Consider the following 20725-nt stretch of genomic DNA (forward strand, 5'->3'; position numbering starts at 1 on the left):
TAAACAGGTAAAACCCAGCCAACATTAAGTTTCATTAGAGGCCCAAAGTGGGCTTAAGCAGTCATTCAAGTTCTTAGAGTGGTGCAGGTGCTGTGATGGCCTCTATTAAGGATTAAAATGTCATTTTTAGGAGTTTTTGAGCTCACAGTAGTTCAATTTTTTGGTGAATTTGTGAGTTTTATTTTTGTTTAGTCTTAGGTTGATGAATTTTTTATTACATTTATTATATATATATATATATATATATATATATATATATATATATACATATATATATTTATGAATAATTTTTTTAAAAAACTTTGATTGAGATCTCTTTCGAGATAAAATTACTTGCTATGACCATTTTAAGAGCTAAACGTTTTTGTACTACGAACAAAAACAAAAAAGGAATTAATTTTTGCAATTTTTTGTCATTTTTAGAGTTTTTTCTGCCTCAGGGTCAGAGAAAATTTTTTGAAGTTTTATACTAGGGCGTTACATTGTTTCTAGTGACAACTGAATAGTTTGTAAAGCTTTTAAGGTCTCGAATTTTAGCATTTCTTTGATGAGAACTGCAATCTTTTTCAAGTTTTCCTGAACTTTTTGTCAATTGTTTGGTCTTTTGTCCAACCTCAAGGACCAGAAACCCTTTTGCATGGTCTGAATAAAAGTTAATACAGGGTTTCTAATGTCAATAGAGTTGTCTCGTACAATTTAACATTTCGAACTTTAGAAACTTTTCTAAAACATTTGCATTTTTTTTGATAATTTTTAGAAAACTTTTGTCTTTTGTCAGTTTTTCTGGTCTCATTAGCAAGGTAACCTCCTCAATTGCTTGATAGTTTTTTCACTAGGGGCAACTGAGTGGTTTTCATCATATTAATAGAACGAAATTCTGTGTTTTTTTTTAAAAAAAAACATGAAACTTTTTCTAAAAACTATTGGTTTTTATCTACATTATCGATCTTTATGAGGCAATGATTTCTTAAATCTTTGAATTGAGTTACTTGATAGCCTCTAGTGAAAGAGAATTGCTTCTGAAGATAAAATTATCAAAATCTTCAGCAATTTTTTTTAAATTTGCAATTGATTTCAATTTTTTTGTTTTTGTCATTCTCTGAGTTAATCGATATTCAAATGCCAATGATTTTTTCAGGTCTTCCAGATATAATATTGAACCGATTTCATAAAAAAGTTGGTATTAAGCAAATTTTTTTTAAATAGGTTAATTTAGAGGTCTCATGTCTTGCCTTCGTGCCAAAAAGCCTCAAGAGTTTTAGCAATGAAAATATTTTTGTTTAATTTTCTTGAGTGTTCCTTAAAATCTCGGATGGTATTTCATTACCAGTCCTGATATGTATTTTCATTCGTCGTCTCCGTCGATGGTTCTTGGGACTGGTAACTTTATCAGTTTCGGTTACTTCTACTGACTCGCAGTTAAAATTTGTGTGCGTAATGTCGCTTGTTCTGCTTTTATGTCAATTGTTTGACTCTTTTCACTCAAATGACTTCTTAACTCACTTAATAAACTTTAATTTTTTTGAAAAGCAATTTTTATTTAAACAACAATAGTGCGCATCTAAGTATTGCCAAACGTATAGGCCCTAATTCTTGAGTTAAATGGTCTTGAATTTTTGATTTTGAACAGGCTCTATTAGGGCTTTTTCCCTAGAGAGAGTATTGGTCTCATAAAATGACAGTCCAAATCTAACCCAAAATTTTTAGTGCTCTATTAAAGGACTTGTGGTCAATCTGTCTATCTTTTTTTTTGTCTTTTCAATTGTATGGAAGGCCACAATCGTCACTTGCGGCTAATTTCCAGCAATCTGTCTGCTATTTTTCGAAATTTTCATCTGTTTAACTTTTCCTTACTTTCAATCATAGAACCTAAAAAAGGATTGATGACAGCTTATGTAGTGGGTTAGGTTCTAAATGTTCTAAACAAAATACGGAAATTAAAAACGCAAAAAGCACAGAAGTTGATAACTTAGAAAATTAAAAATATAAAGATATATGTTATTTTTCGTAAGGTGACTCAAGTTTTTTCTTCCAAGTGTAAGAGCTGATGGGATGCTTCGGCCTAAAATTATTTGAAAATAAAGTTCAGTTTTCCAAATTGGCAACTGGAATTTTCTATCAATTTCCCAAAGTGATGAGTAGAACACAAATATTGAAAATTTTATCTGTTGATCCTTTGAGGTCCTTTCTGTTCCGTTAAGGTCTACCAATTTGCAAACATAACAGCCGTTGGAGCTGTTTTTGACACCTCCATCCCAAAGAGAAAAGAAATAAACATTGAAATTAAGAAAAAAATTATAAATTCTTTTTGCATGTGGTTAAATTTTTTTGATGTAAATATGTATGTAACAAGAAGGCTCGGTAACGTGCGTTCTCAGTTCTCACATAATGTTCTGGAATCGCTCTTCCACATTTTTGGCCTAAATGTCTACCAAATGAGGAACAGACAGACAACTTTTTTCAAAGATTCAGTTTTGTTCAAAAACAATTGGGGAAAAATAAAAAGAAACCGCTTCAAAAAAATAACTTAGTAAAGGGAACAATGTCACAATCGAGTGCCAACAAAACCTGCTTTTTTCAAGCCTACAAGACAAGACAAAACAAAAAAAAACAAAATCAAATTATAGCAACAATTAATATTTACATCCAAAACTCAATGTCTATTACTTTGGAGAGAAAAATACTTAATAACAACAAAATAGAGAAAATAGAGTTAAAAAGAATGAAAACTAAAAAAAAAGTTTTTACTCCATCTGAAAAAACATTGGACCAGTCAATGTTCATAGGCTAAATTGTAAGACATTAAAAAGAAAAAAAATTTTTTTGCTAAAAAATGAGATTAAAGATTTATAAACATTTGTTTATTCGATGATAGCAATCATTATCGGCTATACAATTTTAAATCCAAAGGAAAGTTTGCCTGTGTGACAAAATTTTCAGTGTTTTTGAGAATGTTTCTGGTTTTTTGAGTGTTTCGAGAGAAAGTTGTTGTTTAAATTAGTAGGATACAACTATCACTTTCTCTTAGAATGATTTCTTTAAGGAAGTTGTGTAATATTGGCCAAACAAAGCAAACTTCTTCAACGTTATACAGATTATTATTATCTAGCAACGCGCCAATTTAAGATTTAGTTGCATTCGCTCGTTTATTGGAAGTCTGTTGTTAAGTGTACAAACATTGCAAATCCAAAAATAGAGTGCGTTGATTTAAGCTATTGAACAATAACTATAATCTACTGCTCAATGTTTTATTTTTATTTTTTTTACAATAAACCATTTTCACCTATAATGTTTCGACGTCAGTGAGGTATTTGAGTACTTGGCAATCTGATAAATTATCCTTAACAATTATTTGTTTGTCTCTTAATATTTTTTCTATACACTTTTTGCTAAGAAATTTTGCTAATTTTTTAATTGAAGTGTATTTTTATGCAAATTTACACGTATCCTAGTAAGGAAGATCGGATATATCGCTGATCAGCGAAAGAAAAGGTTGAATATCATAAAATAACAGCGAAAGTTACGTTTATTTAGGAAAATTGCACAAACATATTCTGACAATTCTGTCAAATTTGCCGTTTCGGTAGTTAAGTTTTTTTAACAAAACACTGTGTTTTTATTAGTATACTAACACAAAACAGGCGATGCTGGTTGCCAAAATGTCGTGATTGTCAAATTCACGTTAGTTTTTTGTCAGTTTGTTCGGATATTTAGTCAAACTTGATAACTATTACCCTTTTTTTGCCAAATTTTTGCGAAAAACATTGGTAAAATGTGACAAGTCTTTTATGGAAAAGGGTGTTTTTGGATAAAACAGGGCAAAATTGGAATATTTTGGGTCAATTTTAACATTTTTTTTCACAATTCTGGGCCAATTTGTCAAAAATTTGGGTCAAACCTAGCAATTTGTGGTCCAAACTGTTTCGATTATGGGTTAAATAGCATAAATTGGGGCTGAACTTTACTAAACTCAGTCAGTTATGGGTTATCTGTAGGTGAATTTTGGTCTAAGAACACAAAATTTTCAAAAAGTGTGGATCAAACTTGAAATATTATGTCATAAATGGATAATTATAGGGCCAAAGGGTCTAAAATTGGGTTATTATAGGTAAAATGCGATAAAAATGAAATTTTTAAGGCTAAATACGATGAAATTGACAACCATAGAGAAAATTTGGACTTATTTTAGTCAAATCAAGCTAAATGTGGGTCCAAATTTACAAAATAGGGGACCAAATGTGGGACCAGTTCAGTTATAAGGACAAAACTGGGATGAATTTATGTGGCACTATTTTAACACCAAAAGTCGCCATAATATTTGAAAATTATAAGAAAAACTTGAAATTTTTATATTTATTCTGGATAATCTCAGAAAAAAAGAATGTACATTTGGCTGATGTTTGCAAGAATTCCCACTAATCCCTGTAACTTAAGCAAACAGTAGACAAAATCTGGATGGAAAACTTTTAGAACACAAACCTGCAAAATTTCAGGAATTCATGGGATAAATTTAGGCTTTATAGTAATTATTGGGACGTTTGGTCAACAATACAACGCTATTCGTAGCTATCAGAGTGTGGTATTAATTTTTAGAGACACCAATAGGTACACTATACAAGTATTACGTAGGAATAATGTTAAACTAGACTCCTTTGCATGTGGGTCAGTTTGCAGTTGCAGAACTAAGGGATTCGAAGATGATAAGATGACTAAATTAGCTGATAAATTAAAATTTAAGAGGTTTAAGACACGCTAAAAAAGTTGAGAACAACAATAGAGAGTCAAATTTTTGAATATGAGTGTATGGTTTCGCATATAGGACTAAACGGATAGTAAAGTACGTTATGTTGACAGCATTGAAGATTTGATTAAATTGAACACAATTATTTGTTCTTAAAGTAAGAAAAATGCTGTCGGTCGTGTCTTATTGTTTAGGAGGGAGAGAGGAGGTACAAAGACGCTTTTTTGATACAGAATGAGTTGCTTACACGTGCACTTAAAAAACCGTACCAAAGTTCCAAAAATTGGGTCAGAGAACCAAAGAACCGTTGGGCGAATTTACTAACGAGTAGACTGTTTTTTTAGGGAGAACCCGTCTCCAATGTTTGGGCGAAATTGGAAAGTTCAGAGTCTTAGAACATCTTGCACAGGCTTTGGGATAAGGGGTATGTGTAAACTCTGTTTATAGAACCTGTGTGATAGCGGGGTAAAGAGCCTGCGTTACCTTTGGTTTTTGTATGGAAAACTAGCCACAAAAAAATCAAAAAGTCCACCAGCTCCTTAATTTTTGGTGCCTAATCGACGCTCTTTTTTCCTCGTCGCACCAGTTTTAAAATACTGATGTGGTGGAGATCTAATTTGCTTGATCTCAATTGAACCACACTAGTTCAGGCTACCTTCATTATGTATAAGAGTACGTATATTCGCTCACAATGTATTATTCTAATTGCCAAACCTACGTGTGATGTTCTAAGAATAAATTGAATAAGTAAAAAGAATTTTTATGAACCAGATTGAAATGATAGAGCACGAAATGGGGTATTTGCTAGGTTGAAAATATGCTGAGCAGTCTAATCTTAATCAAGTAATTCATTCCATCTTACTTCTGGATGTGGATATTATTCCAAGTTTTTGGTTGTTAGAAATTCGGCACACTAAAAATTGCTGCAAAGCATTCCCGCTCAGCGGAGTAGAAGAGTATTTGATCTTAGAACAGAGAGGGATAGAAAAACTGAAGTGCAAAGCAAACGTCTTAAATTGCGCTGGTTGTGTCGAAGAAATGACTTGCTTCAGTAGCAAGGTCTAGGCTCGTACGTGTTTAAACTTCAGTCAACACGACTACTAATCACGAAGTTTATGACTTGCTCCGAACTATTTCGAAGGTCATTCGTGGAGCTGATTAGTTTTCCGCTTTTTGTCATACTTTTGTTTCAGACTTGCTGCTGTGAAGAGCGTACTGGATAGCTTCAATATCCTTCAGTTACTACGCATAATAATAGCAGCAGCGAATCAACCGCCAAAGCAGAAGCAATATTTTATAAAGAAAAAACCAGCAAATTTGGCTATGAATGATACATTCTTTTGCTCCACACAATTTCAACATTGTAACTGGCTTTTATGTTCTAGTCAGTTTGGACTAAGTCTAAAGTGCTCACAAAGTTGACGAGTTATATTTCTAAAGATTCTGTACTATCGTTAATTGTGGCGGTAATTATCCAATTAGCAATACTACAACTGGCACTGTCCTGGTTGTTTGGAATAGGATTATTGCTTTTAGACACTAAATGGCAGATTTTTTGAGTGGCGAGAGTCAAAAGAAGTTGAAGTTGTTGTTGTAAAGGGGTGTGGTACATCAATCAATTATGTGCTAAACCTTCACCTGCTATTAACCTTCACCTATCAGATATGATATAATCATGTCTTCTTTACTTCACAGAATGAAACTTTACCTCCTTCTGAAAGGATTTTGTTCAATTTTTTCACATCGCCCACTTTCCCCACTTTCACTTAATTTCATTCTCATAACAATAGTCGAATTAAATTGTTCCTCTAACCCTTTAGTTTCGAGTCTAAAGTAATTGACAAGTGGAAACTCAACAGTTTTCCAATCTAGATTCTAAAAGTGTAATCGCATTAGATTCCCATCTCTAATAAGATAATCATATAATTCAAGCCTTAACTTCGAATAAGGATTTGTACCGAGAATCCACCTCACTTAATTCAGAAAACTTTAGAAATTCAATTGCTGACCTATCTACCAAGATATCACATGGCGGAGTCAGCACCTATAGAATGCGCTCTACTCGGAATTGAACTTTTTTGGGAACAACCCAACTTGGAACCTCCACTACGATGGTAGAGATGAAGAATTATTCTAAAAGTGGCAATTTTAGCTAACGAACGAATCTCGATAGATATCCTACGCGAGGTACCTCACTAAAAGGTAACACCACCCCCCACTACATCCCGATCTATGAGGAAGACGTCCACAAAAGCACTAATCAAAGTCAAGGTGTTAGTAGAATCAGAAGCGAACAATTAAAGAATTTATAGTTCAGCAAATGTCAAAGGACTGAGGCTACGGGAATTCTATGTGGTCACAGACCTTTTGGTACTCTGTGACAGCAAAGCCGTCGCCCTTACTTGTCTCATCTTAGGCACGGAAGGAAGATTTTTGGTTAAAAAGGACCTAAGGTTCAGATAGACCAAATAACAACAAAAGGCTTGTGGGACATCCCAACGTCTTTTTAAAACAAAAAAAAATAATTTTGGACCGTTGCATTTTTCTGACGAGAAAACAACTCCAAATTGTGACCCTGGCAGCCATGAAGAATTGATTATTCGAGATGCATTTTTTGCAAATATGCTAGATGGAGAAATCCAACGCAAACTCCTGAAAGAAACACGAAAACTGAAAAATTGCTAGAGCTAACATTCAATGTAGAGATGGCTATACAAAAACACCTTGAAATTTCCGGAACTCCTGCATACGCAGTATCAATCCCAATCACCAATCCCTCAATTAACAACAATCAAAATCCTGGAACATTCCCAGGACAAATACAGACAACTTTAAACCATCTCTCTGCCCAAACTTCGGTTACACGTGGTCTGCTTTTCATCGTCAATACTGCCCACCACGAGTCAATAGTGAACACCACGAGGAAAAAACTGTTTTATATCTAATCATTTTGCAAAGGTTCGCTGTATACGGAAGAACTCTATAAAATCAAAACCCAGAGTAAATAACCTAGAAAATATAACGTCTCAAGCTGCCACAATTGTGACATCTTCGACAGTACACCAGCAAGTTAACCAAATAGACAATTTGCAAAATAGGCATAATCTTTGCGTATCTAACTAGGACTCTGACTACAATGAACTCGAAGACAATTCCGTAGCAGTCTTCACAAACAACAGAATCTAAGACAAGTAGAACCAGTCAATGCGCAAGTACATTTGGGCAACAAGTACCCTTCGACTTTAACATTGAACTCATACCAGGTGGCAAAAGGGGAGAGGTAGATTACATTTTCCGCCAACCAAATCAAAAAGGGAAAGTTACAAACAAATATGATGAGGAATTATTGGTTGCAACAGAGACCTGCATTCTTGACACGATTGCAGCAATTTATTTTTATTCAGCACCGCCAATCTCTCAATCACATCACATTAAAGCAATAAATGCTGCACATTCCACATGTGCCACTAATACTCAGCAAATAAACCATTCCATATTCCTTTTTACCTTAAACTCTAGTACACTTAATTGATTCAAACTCGATTTGCAAACATAGTAGAATTCTACTCCTCTAACCCAATAGAAATGAGTAACCCAATGGCATCACTACAAACTCCCTCCACAAATCCAGTACGAGTAACATTCCATTCTACTCCCAATTCAGAAGAAGTACAACCCGATCGTTCAATGAAGGACCAACAAGCCCAATTTAGAACTGTCGAAAAAATAGGTTTTCGAAAACAATTTAACATAACTCTTCACTAAAAGATTCCTAGCAGCACTTATCAATAGGGACGCCGACCTCCAAAATGTTCGAGACTCTATATTACAGAACGACAAACAGAGATATAAGGATGTTAATCCTAATATGCACTCATACTGGCGCGATCTCCACGTCTGGTTGGGGTGTGTTTTTGTGGACGAACCAGGAGCAATTTCCAGTTCAATTCAAGACCCGGTACTGGAAAGACTCCAGCGTACCCACCCCGGGATGTGGCGCATGATCTCGCCCGCAGACTACGCATTTTTGGCCCTTCATGTCCAATCCTCAGAAAATTGGCAAAGTCCAAACCTTGTACCGATGTAGGTAAGAACCTCAAACCAGTTTTTCCTGCATCAAAGTGGAAACCTCACAAAAATTGTTCTGAACAAAATGAAGAAAACCAGATTGATTTTGGCGGACCAATTGCAAATGAAAAACATCCAGGCCTTGCATGTATCGACCTCTTCTTAAAAAACCCAACAGTAGATTTAATTGATAAAACAAATGAACTCAACGTAGTAAAGTTGTTAGATGAATATATTCACAGCCTTTGGGTTCCACATATTATTCGTTTAGATCAAGCAATATTTCTAATGATTAGTAGAACGATTGCTTCAAATTATCATAAACGCTTATGTTGTATGAAATTAGCAAGTACAAATAACAGAATTACAAAAAAAGAATCAATAAAGTCGATAGTTTAACAATTAAACATATGTAATCATAAGGCAACAAATGTAACACCTTACTAAGCACATTTTGGCAGAAAACCGAACACCCACTTTGAAATATAAGTAGGTTTCCAAATTCAACAAATTTGACATAGGAACAATTACTGAATCACTATCTAGACGCTGACACTGTCCCAATTGAAGATGATTTGGACAATAACGCATGGAATTCGGGTGAGCGAAGTAATCTCCTGATTGATGAAACAATGAACAAAACCGAAACTGATGATGGTTGACGATACAACGGCGACTAAAACAAATCAATGTCACGATTCACCTTTCCCCCGAAACTGACGAGCCCCATTCCTTGACCCAAAAGTCATTAGAACTTCAGCTAGCCCAGAAGGTGACAACACGGTCGAAGAAGGACTTTCGCGTACTTTGGGACACCCTTGAACCAGGAAGCACAGTTCTTCGTACTTCTCTCACTACGACTGTAATCCAAGGGCCTTGAGTTCCGAAAGTTCGTGTTTGCAAAATTGACATTGGCGATATCGGTACCAAAGACGAACGTAATACACCTCTTTGGAAATACGCACAGCGTCGACCTCTTCCGTAAGAGAAAACTACCGAAGAGAAAATTGCGCAACATTCCAAGGAATTGAAAAGGAAATATCAAGGGGGTATAAAAAAGTCAGACATCGACATAATGACAATCCTTCTGGCGTTTCCTCAACAAATAGTAACTTCTCTAAATCTATGACAGCACGTATGCCGACAAAACAACAACCAGTTAACAGTCGAGGGAGAGTTACTACAACTCCCAATGCATCTACTGCTACTTCAACCTAAACGCCATCGACATCAACAAGTAAACGAAACAGACGGGCACCAGTCTATTATGGCTTCAAACATTCGGTTTGCTGCGTAATTGAATCAGAAAAAGAGCATGTACTGAAAATCTTGTGATTGCGACAATTATACAGGAAGAATCTACTCAACCACCACCAGAAGAGTTGAACTGCAAACTTCCGGTAGGCAGCCCCTACCGACCCACGAATCTGACTTTCAACTTCATCACCACCATAATATGACTCTGTGAGAAAAAAGTGAGATCAGCATCTGCGGAGAATCAAATTTAATGTCTTTTTGTAACAAACAATTCTTGTAAAACTAAAAACTGATATTCCACAAACATTTTCAATCTCAAATAATTTATCATTTCTGATGATCCAGTTTATTTCATTTGTCATGTCTTCAATTTGTCAATCTTTCATGACCCCTTTTCAGTTATTTTTTGCTAAACAATTTAGTCGCTTTGGTTATGTGCTACTTTTATCATATTTCTTTAAATACTACGGGAACTCACTACTAATGCATACTCATTGGTTTCTGTTCTCCCTTAAAGTTTCCCATGTTTTAGTGTTATTTTCAACAATGCAATACTTAACCAATAATTAAATATGACAACCAGCAAATATTTTTCTTAATATATATCATTTAGCTAAATTGTGTAAATAATCTTATTTTTCTCTCAACTCTCTTGCTCTCAATTTTGTCAAGGCGAGGTATATGCGGTACATTAATCAATTATGTACTAAACCTTATTAACCTTGACCTATCAGATATTATTTATTCATGACTTCCTTTATGGCACTTAAAAAAATAGTTGGAAGGAGTTTGTCCAGTTTGTTCACATCGCCCACTTTCATCACTTTCACTTATTTTTTTTCTTATCATAACAATAATCAAATTCAGTTGTTCTTCTAACTCTCTAGTTTTTAGTCCGAAGTAATTGAAAATTGGAAACAATTTTCCAAGCAAGATTCTCAAAGTGGAATCGCGTCAGATTTCCATCTTTAGTTGGATAACCCGAAAATTCAAGCCTTAAGTTCGAATAGGGATTTGTACCACGAATCCACCTCACTTAGTTCAGACAGCATTAGCAAGACAATTGCTATCCTATCTACTGAAATGTCACAAGGTTTTTAAAGTGATTAAATCAATGTTCGAGGGTGACTTTAGTGAAAACAACCCAATTCAATTTGAACTGTAGTTCAATTTGCGATTTTAAACTCTTTTACGAGATTAAATATTGCCCACTTAGTTTATTGAAGTTAACACAATTTTCATGCGCATGAACTACGCTCGTGTTGTTTTTTAATTACATAAACTTTTATAAGGTACTATCAAATTTACGTTTTAAATTCTTCAGCCAAAATGTTGAGGAGATTTCTCGTGATATCTAAAGACAGATAGCAAGTATAATTACAAATCCCGTCCCGTTGGAGAGCAAAATTTGCTTAGGGTCAGACGGCTGGTAATTAAGCGGATGGAACATTTTAAAGACAATATCAAGTTCTCGCCCAACGAGAGCCATGACCAACTGATAAAAATGAGTGGAGTCTTAACACTTTGCGTTAACTCACATTACCCAGCCTCCATGTTAGCTTCAAATATTTTTGTCCCAAAGATTGTCTCTACCCCCTCATTATTTTTTTTCAATGCTATTTTGAGGAATATATTGAAACCGCAAATGAAAAATCACGATTTATACTCTCGATTGCTCGATTCACGATAGCTTTTTTGCTAAACTTGATTGTAAAAAAAATATCCGAACACGTCATTTGTTATTCGTTAGTTATAATTTAACAATCTCAAAATAAATACTACTTGGCGTGCAATCATTTATAACCATCAAAATATAATGCTGTCTGTACAATAATTGAAGTTCGTGTTTTGATGTGACCGTCTTTTACCGTAGTCAGTTTTAGTCGAAAGCGGACTAGGAATGAAGCATCCCGCAGTTGGGGCTTTGACCTTCAGTAATTATCAGAATCAGACTGATGAAGTAACATTCGACGGTCCATCTTCATTGTTGTCATCTGAAATATGAGTTTAAGCCTCAATCAAGTTGAAATATAAAATAAACTACTGATTAAAAATTAATTCAGTCTCTTGTTTGAAAGTTAAGATGAGGAGAATATTGCTGTCGCGACAAAAAAAATCTCATGTCTCCTCCTGCAGTTCATCAAATCTTTTTAAATGGAGAAAATGAACTATGAATTAGTTTTGGATAAAGTTTCTGAGAGGATTAGTTTTACGCTTCTCACAAATCCCGGATGTAAATTCATGGGCGACACGTAAGATGTGTTATAAAATCAATGATATCAGAATTATCTTCCTATCTGAAATTGAGGGAAATTGTTCGATTACAATAAAATGGGTTTGAACAACTAACCTCTTGTGGTTTGCTGATTGTCTTCAATGTCATTTTCGTCTCTTCCGGTCCTTGTAGTAGACGAGTCAGGCGGCGTAAGTTCGACTCTGAGTTTGGACCGCTTGTTTTTGCATCGTGAAAATTCCATCATTTCCACTTCATCCTCTGCTGTTCTTTCGGCAGGTCGAACAGAAGTCATGGCATCGTAGTCAATGTCGCAGTACTGATGTGATGTCGTCCCAGAATCACTCCGATCCAAAACATGATACATCGGCTGATCATCGTTAAACCCAGCAATGCTTACAGTCCCAGCTCTATGGGTTATTGGCCTTATTGTCCTCTTGTTCTCGCGGGTTGAATTGTGCGCTGCTCTCTCGTTGCCTAGGTTCTGGTTCTCAGCAGTGGGGTACGGGATGAAGAGAGGGTGTGGGTAGTGGACCAGTGCGTCAGGATTCGCAACCTGGTGGTCCTGTCTGCGGATGTTACGCTTTTTCGATCTTAAAAAGTTTTCTTATAAAAAATTTGAGATATGTATATTGGAGTGGGGGGGGGGGGGGGGGGGGCAATTTCAAAAAAAGTTTGTTGCCATTAGGCGATAACCAATTAAAACGCTTAAAGACGGTACCCCAAAATCCACTTGAAGTTATAACTTTATACGACAGTAGTCAAATGTCCCTAACAATTGTTCTTACGTCAAAATGATTTTTAGCATAGTGTACTATCAAGTACGTAGTATCCTTTAGTGTGTTAATTGGTTTTTGCCCAACGTACACAACACTTAGGTTGAAAGTTTTCTCCCAGTGGTCACAAAATTTATTATCGCCTAATCGAGTTTTCGCCTAATATCACATCCCCCAAAATTTTGTTTTTTTAAGCAGTAAATTTCATCGGCCCTCAATTCAGTCTGGACGAAATCAATAACACAAACTGGCTGTCTGCAATTTTCGAAATGTTTCCTCCAGCTGTGAGATTTCATCACTAAATTTGATACAGGATTTCATAAGTACCTAACAGCTTTGAAAATTAGGGATTCGAAAGAGAAAAGTGGCTTAAATACAGATGCCATCTACTAGCAGGAGTGTGGATACAGTATTATTGTGAATCTAAGAAATTTAACTCCCACGAAAAAAAGCCCGGTGTGTGGTTCTAATGTTAGATTCGGCTGTGATAGTTCGTATGAAGTTCCACAGACCACTAAAGCATTGTCATGGACCGCGAGTCATGGCGTTCTTTTCCAAAACTATTCAATTATTTTGTATAATTGGGAAAACTATTGTTTGATTTGGTTAACCGATTCGTATACCTTCCGCTCAATTTTCAAAAACCTCTGGTTCCATTAATTTGTTCCTATTTTTTCATTCAGTAGAAAATTAGAAGATAAACATTGTTTTGTCAATCTTTAACTTTAAATCTGTCTCTTTCATTTTTCAGTTTTTTCAGTACTTTTTTTGAAAATGCTCAAATTGTTTTTATCGAAGAGAAAAAGTTATACTTGTTGAAAAAACCAACGATATGTATTAGAACAAGGAGGCTCAGTAATGCTCCGACGCCACCCATCCACATTTAAAGAGGTAATGAATACTGGTGTGAATAACATTACAAGGTTCTACAAACAACAAATTAAAAGAAAACAAAAATAAATAGGGTAAAAACTCAAAATCCAATTACATATATTCCAAAACATATAATAACAAAGTCGAAATAACATGAAAAAAGAACCAAAAAACAGTTATATTGAACGACAAACAAATTGAACTCATACACAGTGGGACAAGATAACCAGTCAACAATCAGAAAATACGGGGCGAAGATCAAAAATCCACCGAGTATTTTAAGCCAAAAACTTTGAAATGTCATAAAAATCATTATTAACGTGACAATTCTAAACAGATTCAGTAATAGGTCTTTATAAAATTAGTAGGTGTGTGAGAATAAGTGGTAGAAAAAGACTGCGGAATAACCACAGATTAACAAGAGAAAAAATTATAATTAACGTACGAAAACACAAAATAATGAAGCTGTTGAAATTATCAGCTATAATGTTAAAATTTTGCATAGTGATTCGATGTTCACTTGTGTCTCATTTGGAAAACAATGAGACTTGTTTTAAACACGAATATTTTGAAGGACAACATAAAAACAATAAAAAATTGATCAATAGCAAAAAAGGCATGCGGTACAAGTTATAAAACATCAATTGCAACCTAAGACCAACAAAAGGATTGAAGTTTAAAGCAAAAAAGTAAATGGGACCTCTCATTGAAGACACCAAGTTTCAAAATGACAAAAAAAAATGAAAATCAAAACTCAAAAAATTCAAAAAAAATCTGATTTTCTCTAAATCGAAAAAGATCAAAATCATCAAAACCATTTGCTTTCATCTTATGGCCTTGAACAAACTCAATAAATCTCTACAGATAAGCAAATGATATCTGTTATTAATTAGAAACTTCGGTAGGACTACATAAAGAAAAACAATTAAAGGAAAAACTGGATAAAAAATTGCGAGAGATTGTTCAGAGTTATTAGTGAAAAATGTCAATCTTTGGAAACTTTGGGAAAAAATGAATTGACGCAATTCATATCCAATGAGATTTATCACTAATCAGAATAAATCCCCTGATTACAAAAAACAAAGCAAATACACGCAAAAATCGAGTAGTCAAACAAAAACTTCAAGAAGAGATTCTCGAAGCTTTGAAGCCATAGAAAAAACTATTCGCTGATAAGTTTTAATATTCAGCTCAAACTTTTTTCAACACCAATGGGAACTTTATTTTTTGTGATAACTTGATAAATTATCAAAAAAGAACCAAAGTTTCGAAAAAAAATCAAAAGTGAAAAACAATTATAAGAACTTATAACGTTAAAAACGTAAAACAATTAGAAATAGGAAAAACCGCTGACCAGTTTAGTTGTTCTTTCAACTTTGGGCTTATGGTGCCTTGCAATAGTGCGACCGACCAACAAAATTACAGAAATGAGTTATTTTCAAAAAAAAAGATTTTCAAAAATCGTGTAAGGTTTATTGAAAAAAAAGATTCAGAGACTTATAAACATTAGGTATGCATTCAAAGCAATAGAAAAAATGACGAAATCTGCTTTGAGAAACCAGTGGCATTTTTTCAACGATACTAAGTCTTAGGACTACAAAACTGCCACAAATGCAGTCAAAACACAAAAATTCACTAAAAAGTAGGAAAAGGATTTTTTGAAGCCATCAAAACCATGAGCGATGGCTCCTCGGAACAAAACTATTGTCCATTGTGCCTCATCGGATAATATATGGGTTTATTTAATAATGGAACCTTGAAGTGTAAAGTGATTTGTCTCTGAATAACATCAGGAAAAACAAAAACATGAAAAAAATGGAAAAATCAGCTCTCAATATATATTTTGAATCTTTTGGATTGTAAACTTACTAATGAAACCACAACTAGCATTTTTTTGGCTGCTCGTTTTTAAGGAACAGCAAATTATTCCAAATTTTATCCATCAAATTTTTATCTAAAAACCAAATTTTATTCAACTTTTTGATACAAAAAAATCTGAAATTGATTAAAAAGGACGCTAAAATTGAATAAAATCACGCCCATTGTGAACTTTTCACTAAAACTTTACACCTTGATAACTCTTCGAAAAAAAGAACTTCAAAGAATCTTTATAACTTCAAATTCTATGCTGGAAGAGCTTTCTAGTGTTAGCACTCTCGATTCTTTACGATAATTATGTCGATCGGCCAAAATTGACTGAACAAAAAAAAACAATTTGAGTATATTGTTCCACCTCCACTATGTGTGTCTGAACAAATATACATCATACGTTTTAAAACTACACATACTTGATGCATTTGAGAGCCGCGAATGTGATGCCAGCGACGAAGAGAGCCAACAATAGGAGGAAAGTCGCAGTCATCGTGATAGCAGTCCAATTTTTGACAAACCAGTTGGCATTCGTTTCAGTTTGGCCCTGAAAAGATAATTCTCTGCCGCCTGTTGTCATCCGCGGCAACAGTGGTGAAAAATTCGAAATTATTTAGAAGTCAGTTAGCCCGATTGAACAAACCAGGCCATAGTCGCTTTAAAGTTGAACTGCTTAAGACGTGGTTATCTTTAGCTTAGGTAAACTGGCGAATTACTTCTCGTGAACTGGTCCAGAAATTAACCCTTTTAATTCAATGGAATCACTCTCGCTACTTTCTCATGTTTTTGCTCCCGGATATTTCCCGTCAGTGATCTGCAGCTCATACAATTAGACAATTTCAAGCAGAATCCATTGTAACAAGTATTATGTCGAAATAATCGCATCTCGTGCTACAGTGGATTTAACTTGAAATCGGAACCAAAATAAAAAAAGGCACCAGAAAACTTTACAAACATTATTAAAAAATTAGAGTCTGCGTTAATTACAGTTAACTTTAAACACGATTTCTCGAAACTATTGTTAGTATGGAAGTATGGTTTGTAAGTATGGATTACAAAGTACCGATGCATTGTTTGAAGATCCTCCATTGTTGCTTGTCAATATGTTCCCTCGAGATTTATTGCCAAGCACTTGTCCATTCACAGGGACAGTAACAGGGGACTCAATCACCATCTCCGGTTTATAGGGTACCCTCTTAACTGAAACTAGTTCACACCTCCCCCTCCTTTTGATCTCAGGGGTGTCCAGCAGGTGAAGATATTGATAGCCCGGGTACTCTATTGGATTCTCTCCTTTCTCTGGTTTCAACGGAATCATCTGCAAACTGATGAACACCGTACCACCTAAATGTGAATCTAAAATGTGGTTAAAAAAATTAGAACCAAACATATGAACGGTTTCTTACGTATCTTCGGGGCACTAATCAGACTATAGAAGATCAAAGTGATATCTTATTTATGACTATAGCTTTTGTCCCCTTGAAACCTTGTGTTCGCTGTATGTGTGCTCAGAGTTATAGATAAGATCCAAGGGAACTAAGACCAGTTCCAAACCAGACCAATGTCAGTATTCGTTTTGTCCCAGATCACTTCCAGATCATTCAGAGGACGTCTGTACACTCCAAACTGCCTCTGATGAGCAACTCTTATGACAAAAGTCTATGATCATACCATTTTCATAAGATAGAGGTCCATGGTTTTTCCAGACTGTTGTCCAGATATTTGTTTGAGCGCTTCGAACGGCCTCTAGTCAAAATTTTCTCAGACCAAGTGTTGTTTAAGAGAATTTAATTAAGTTAAAAAAAGTTGTTTTAACCCGAATTTTGTTTATTCTACTTTTAGAAATAGATAATTTTATTGGATCAAAAAGACCGGTGACGAGACCCTAATCAATATGCGTCGGATAATCCACTAATCAGGCCATCCCCAGAAGGAAGTGATCTCTGATCAAGCTATTTTGCTCTCAAAATTGACCCTGGATGTAACCATGACATCTGATTAGACCATACCAAACAGAAGTAATCTCTGATCAGACCAAATCAAAGCAATGAACAAATTCTTGTGCTGTGGAAATAATCTCCAGTGCCTTTAATTTTTATCGGGAAACACATCGTTTGTCCTTGACTTGGGTCTGATCAGAGGGCGTCTTTTTAACAATAGTGCGTTTCTCATTTTAAGAATGCAAAATGATTTGGAACATAGGTTTGATATCATCAATCATGAAAATAGGCTATCAAAAATTTGATGCACATCAAAGCTCAAAGCATAGAGTGCTCTGTTTATTAACTGAATAAAACTTATTATGGACTATAAATCAGCATTTGCTTACGTTTACCATGTACCATATGTACCATGTACCATTATAGATGTATTATTGTTATATGTATCGAATAATATAGCGGTTTAATTTTTTGTAAAACAAATTGTTGAATCACGCACATGTTTTAGTCTGTTTAGACAAAGTATTTTTATTAGACAGTTCTACACAACATTTTTATAAAAATTTGTTCATGGTCGGAGAGAAAACTAATGTAAGTGAGAATGCAATTGTTCAAAAACAACAGAAGAATAAACTTACCTGGTGAAATAGAGTTTATTTTCTTTCCAAGAGGCATACACATCAACAGATCTCCCAAAGGGTTCGAGTCGCGAGTAACAGGACCTGTGAGGGGGTTACTGAACATGAAAGTGGTTCTAGTTGTGTCCTGAACTCCTGACCTCGCGTCCTCTTTTCGAGCGTGAAACTCAAATCCATGCAGGTCGTCCATTTTTTCGCCCACTGGCCTAAACATTGAGATTTGTGCTATAATGGGAAAGACTGAAATTTACTGTATCTCCATCGTGTTAATGTCATATATCAAACACATTTACAGAGGATAACTAGAATTATTTTTATTGTATATCCAGACAATGATTGCATATAAGTGTTCGGAATTTTCGGATACTCGTAACTAAAATTCCTTTAAAAAGTTTGGTATAGAAAACTTTACGATACCAAACTTTTCAGAAATTTTGATATATAAGCTTCTGAAGGTTCGAACCAATATCATCCAATGAGACTGTGGATATTCCCCCCAAATCTGGTTCCGAATCGAGCAACCTGTTTTCGATGTGTTGTCCTCATTTTTTTCCAATTTTTACGGGCTGATGAATTAGAATAAATTTGCTGAAAAACTATTTACTGTATTACCTATGATTCAGCCATAGTAACATTGTAAATAATACACAGCGAACTTCGTTAATTTCACTAGACGACGTATATTTGCAAAATGATGAAGACATCGCCGAGAACTTGTTCAAACTTGCTCACAGCTGCATATTGAAGAACTAAAAGAACCGGATGAATGACACCGATGAGTTACCTGTCACCAAATAAGAGGGGAAAATATTGCAAAAGCTATTCATTTGTCTCGCCTAAAAAACAGGCGAAACACAGGAGACCTCGAGAAAGGACGATGATTGGGAGTGAGAATATAAAAGAAATTGGGATCGAGTCATTGACACTCACGGTGAGGCAATTCCATGAACACAGAGCATGTCCCTCTTCCTGTCAAATGAGAGGGAGTTGTCGAGGAAGTGGACTCTTGGAGCAGATGCGTCATATTTACTCAGTTCGTCACGACATGCGTCCGATGCAAACTCTGAAACAGTTCTCCTAACATTTTGAAATTGCTTCCTGAATTTTGAGAATGAGTAAAAATATTCAAATATGCTTTTCATTTTTTATCTTTAATCAATCTTTGTCTTTTATTCAGTCTCCTGTTTATTATGGCTCCTGTTTTTGTCAAATTATTTGCGATAATTTAAATGACAGAATTATTTACAGCATTAAAAGACTGATGGCTGATTAACACCTCTCATATCTATGCTTGTGGCAAAATCTAGCATCTAACAAATCTCTTTATTCATTTAATAACAAATTCCGAAAACGTGAAAAAAAAGTGAAAAATATGCAACAACAATCAAGGCTCTCTACTAAGAAGTCAGAAAGTAAAAATTTGAAAAATTTATACTTCTGTCTCATTTCTCACACAAAACAAAAGTTGCTTTTTGCTTCACACAACTAAATCTTGAAAAAAACTTTGCTAATTGAACCTGTACCCTCCTTTCCTTATGTCTAGAATGGTGTCATCTCAAGCATATGCTACAAAAAAAAAATTTTGATTCCAACTTAAATCCAAAAGTTCTTTTTTGTACGTAATCTACTTTCAATTTTATAGTCATTAAGCATAAAAATATTTGTATATCTCTTGTGTATGAAAACATAAGGAGATCTTAGCTTACTCGCACAGCATTTTCGTTTGTAGAAACATTCCCCATCCGAGGTCTCAATCTCGTTCATGCATCTCAGGTCCAGACCCTTGGCCAATCCAAAGAAAACTACCAGAAACGCAGATATGGAACTGATTCTGATTCTCATCGTCGAACGTTGAAACGCACTAAAAACTATGAACAAGTTTTATTCAAAGCTAACTTGATATCTTCTTAATTTATCTCAAAATGGATTGCTGATATAGAAAAAACTTTTATTGATAATTTTGATCATGTACACATAATGTCGACAGTGGCTTGCAACATCAACATGGAATATTCCGTCGACATCGACTAATGCGTGCTCGTAAAAAACCGACTTTTTTGTTATTTAGCAGCAAACAGCTAATAACACGCCACAGTGACTTAATATGCGCATAAAAACTGCTTACTATTTTACATACCACAGCGGCTACCTTGATGACGTCAAATGATGCTAAGAATTCTGGCCGACTGTGCGTTCAGCCGACAACTAAAATTAGTCGAAAAATTACATAAAATGCTTCCAGTAGATTAAGTCTGGAGTTGTAATTTGCCAAACTAAAACATCGAAGTACCCACCACCCCCTCCCCACCATTCTATATTCTAGACCGCTA

General features: G+C 34.9%; 1 protein-coding gene across 2 annotated transcripts; it reads right to left on the minus strand.

Annotated features, from left to right (window-relative positions):
• Nucleotides 1-11786: 11786 nt before the first annotated feature.
• LOC142340139 (uncharacterized) lies at nt 11787-20445 on the minus strand. Of its 2 annotated transcripts, none has more exons than XM_075390610.1 (7): nt 20102-20445; nt 19326-19458; nt 18396-18601; nt 16881-17173; nt 16237-16364; nt 12417-12892; nt 11787-12060 (listed from the first exon to the last, which is right to left on the minus strand). In XM_075390610.1, exons 1-7 carry the CDS (start codon nt 20235-20237, stop codon nt 12014-12016), a joined length of 1419 nt encoding a protein of 472 aa, XP_075246725.1. In that variant the 5' UTR covers nt 20238-20445; the 3' UTR covers nt 11787-12013. The 2 variants fall into 2 exon arrangements, with proteins under 2 accessions (XP_075246725.1, XP_075246726.1); XM_075390611.1 differs by having other exon boundaries at nt 16881-17161; nt 20102-20441.
• Nucleotides 20446-20725: the final 280 nt, after the last annotated feature.

Source organism: Convolutriloba macropyga, chromosome 5, assembly GCF_964194025.1.
Source record: "Convolutriloba macropyga chromosome 5, txConMacr16.3, whole genome shotgun sequence".
In the NCBI taxonomy this organism is placed as follows: domain Eukaryota; kingdom Metazoa; phylum Xenacoelomorpha; order Acoela; family Convolutidae; genus Convolutriloba; species Convolutriloba macropyga.

Coding starts and splice junctions, on each gene's coding strand:
- LOC142340139 (XM_075390610.1), bottom strand. CDS start 20,237: ATGAGAATCAGAATCAGTTCCATATCTGCGTTTCTGGTAGTTTTCTTT. Junction 16,365..16,880: donor GATCTTCAAACAATGCATCG/GTACTTTGTAAT, acceptor TTATCTTTTCAG/GGCCAAACTGAAACGAATGC. Junction 12,061..12,416: donor CAATCAGCAAACCACAAGAG/GTTAGTTGTTCA, acceptor CTCATATTTCAG/ATGACAACAATGAAGATGGA.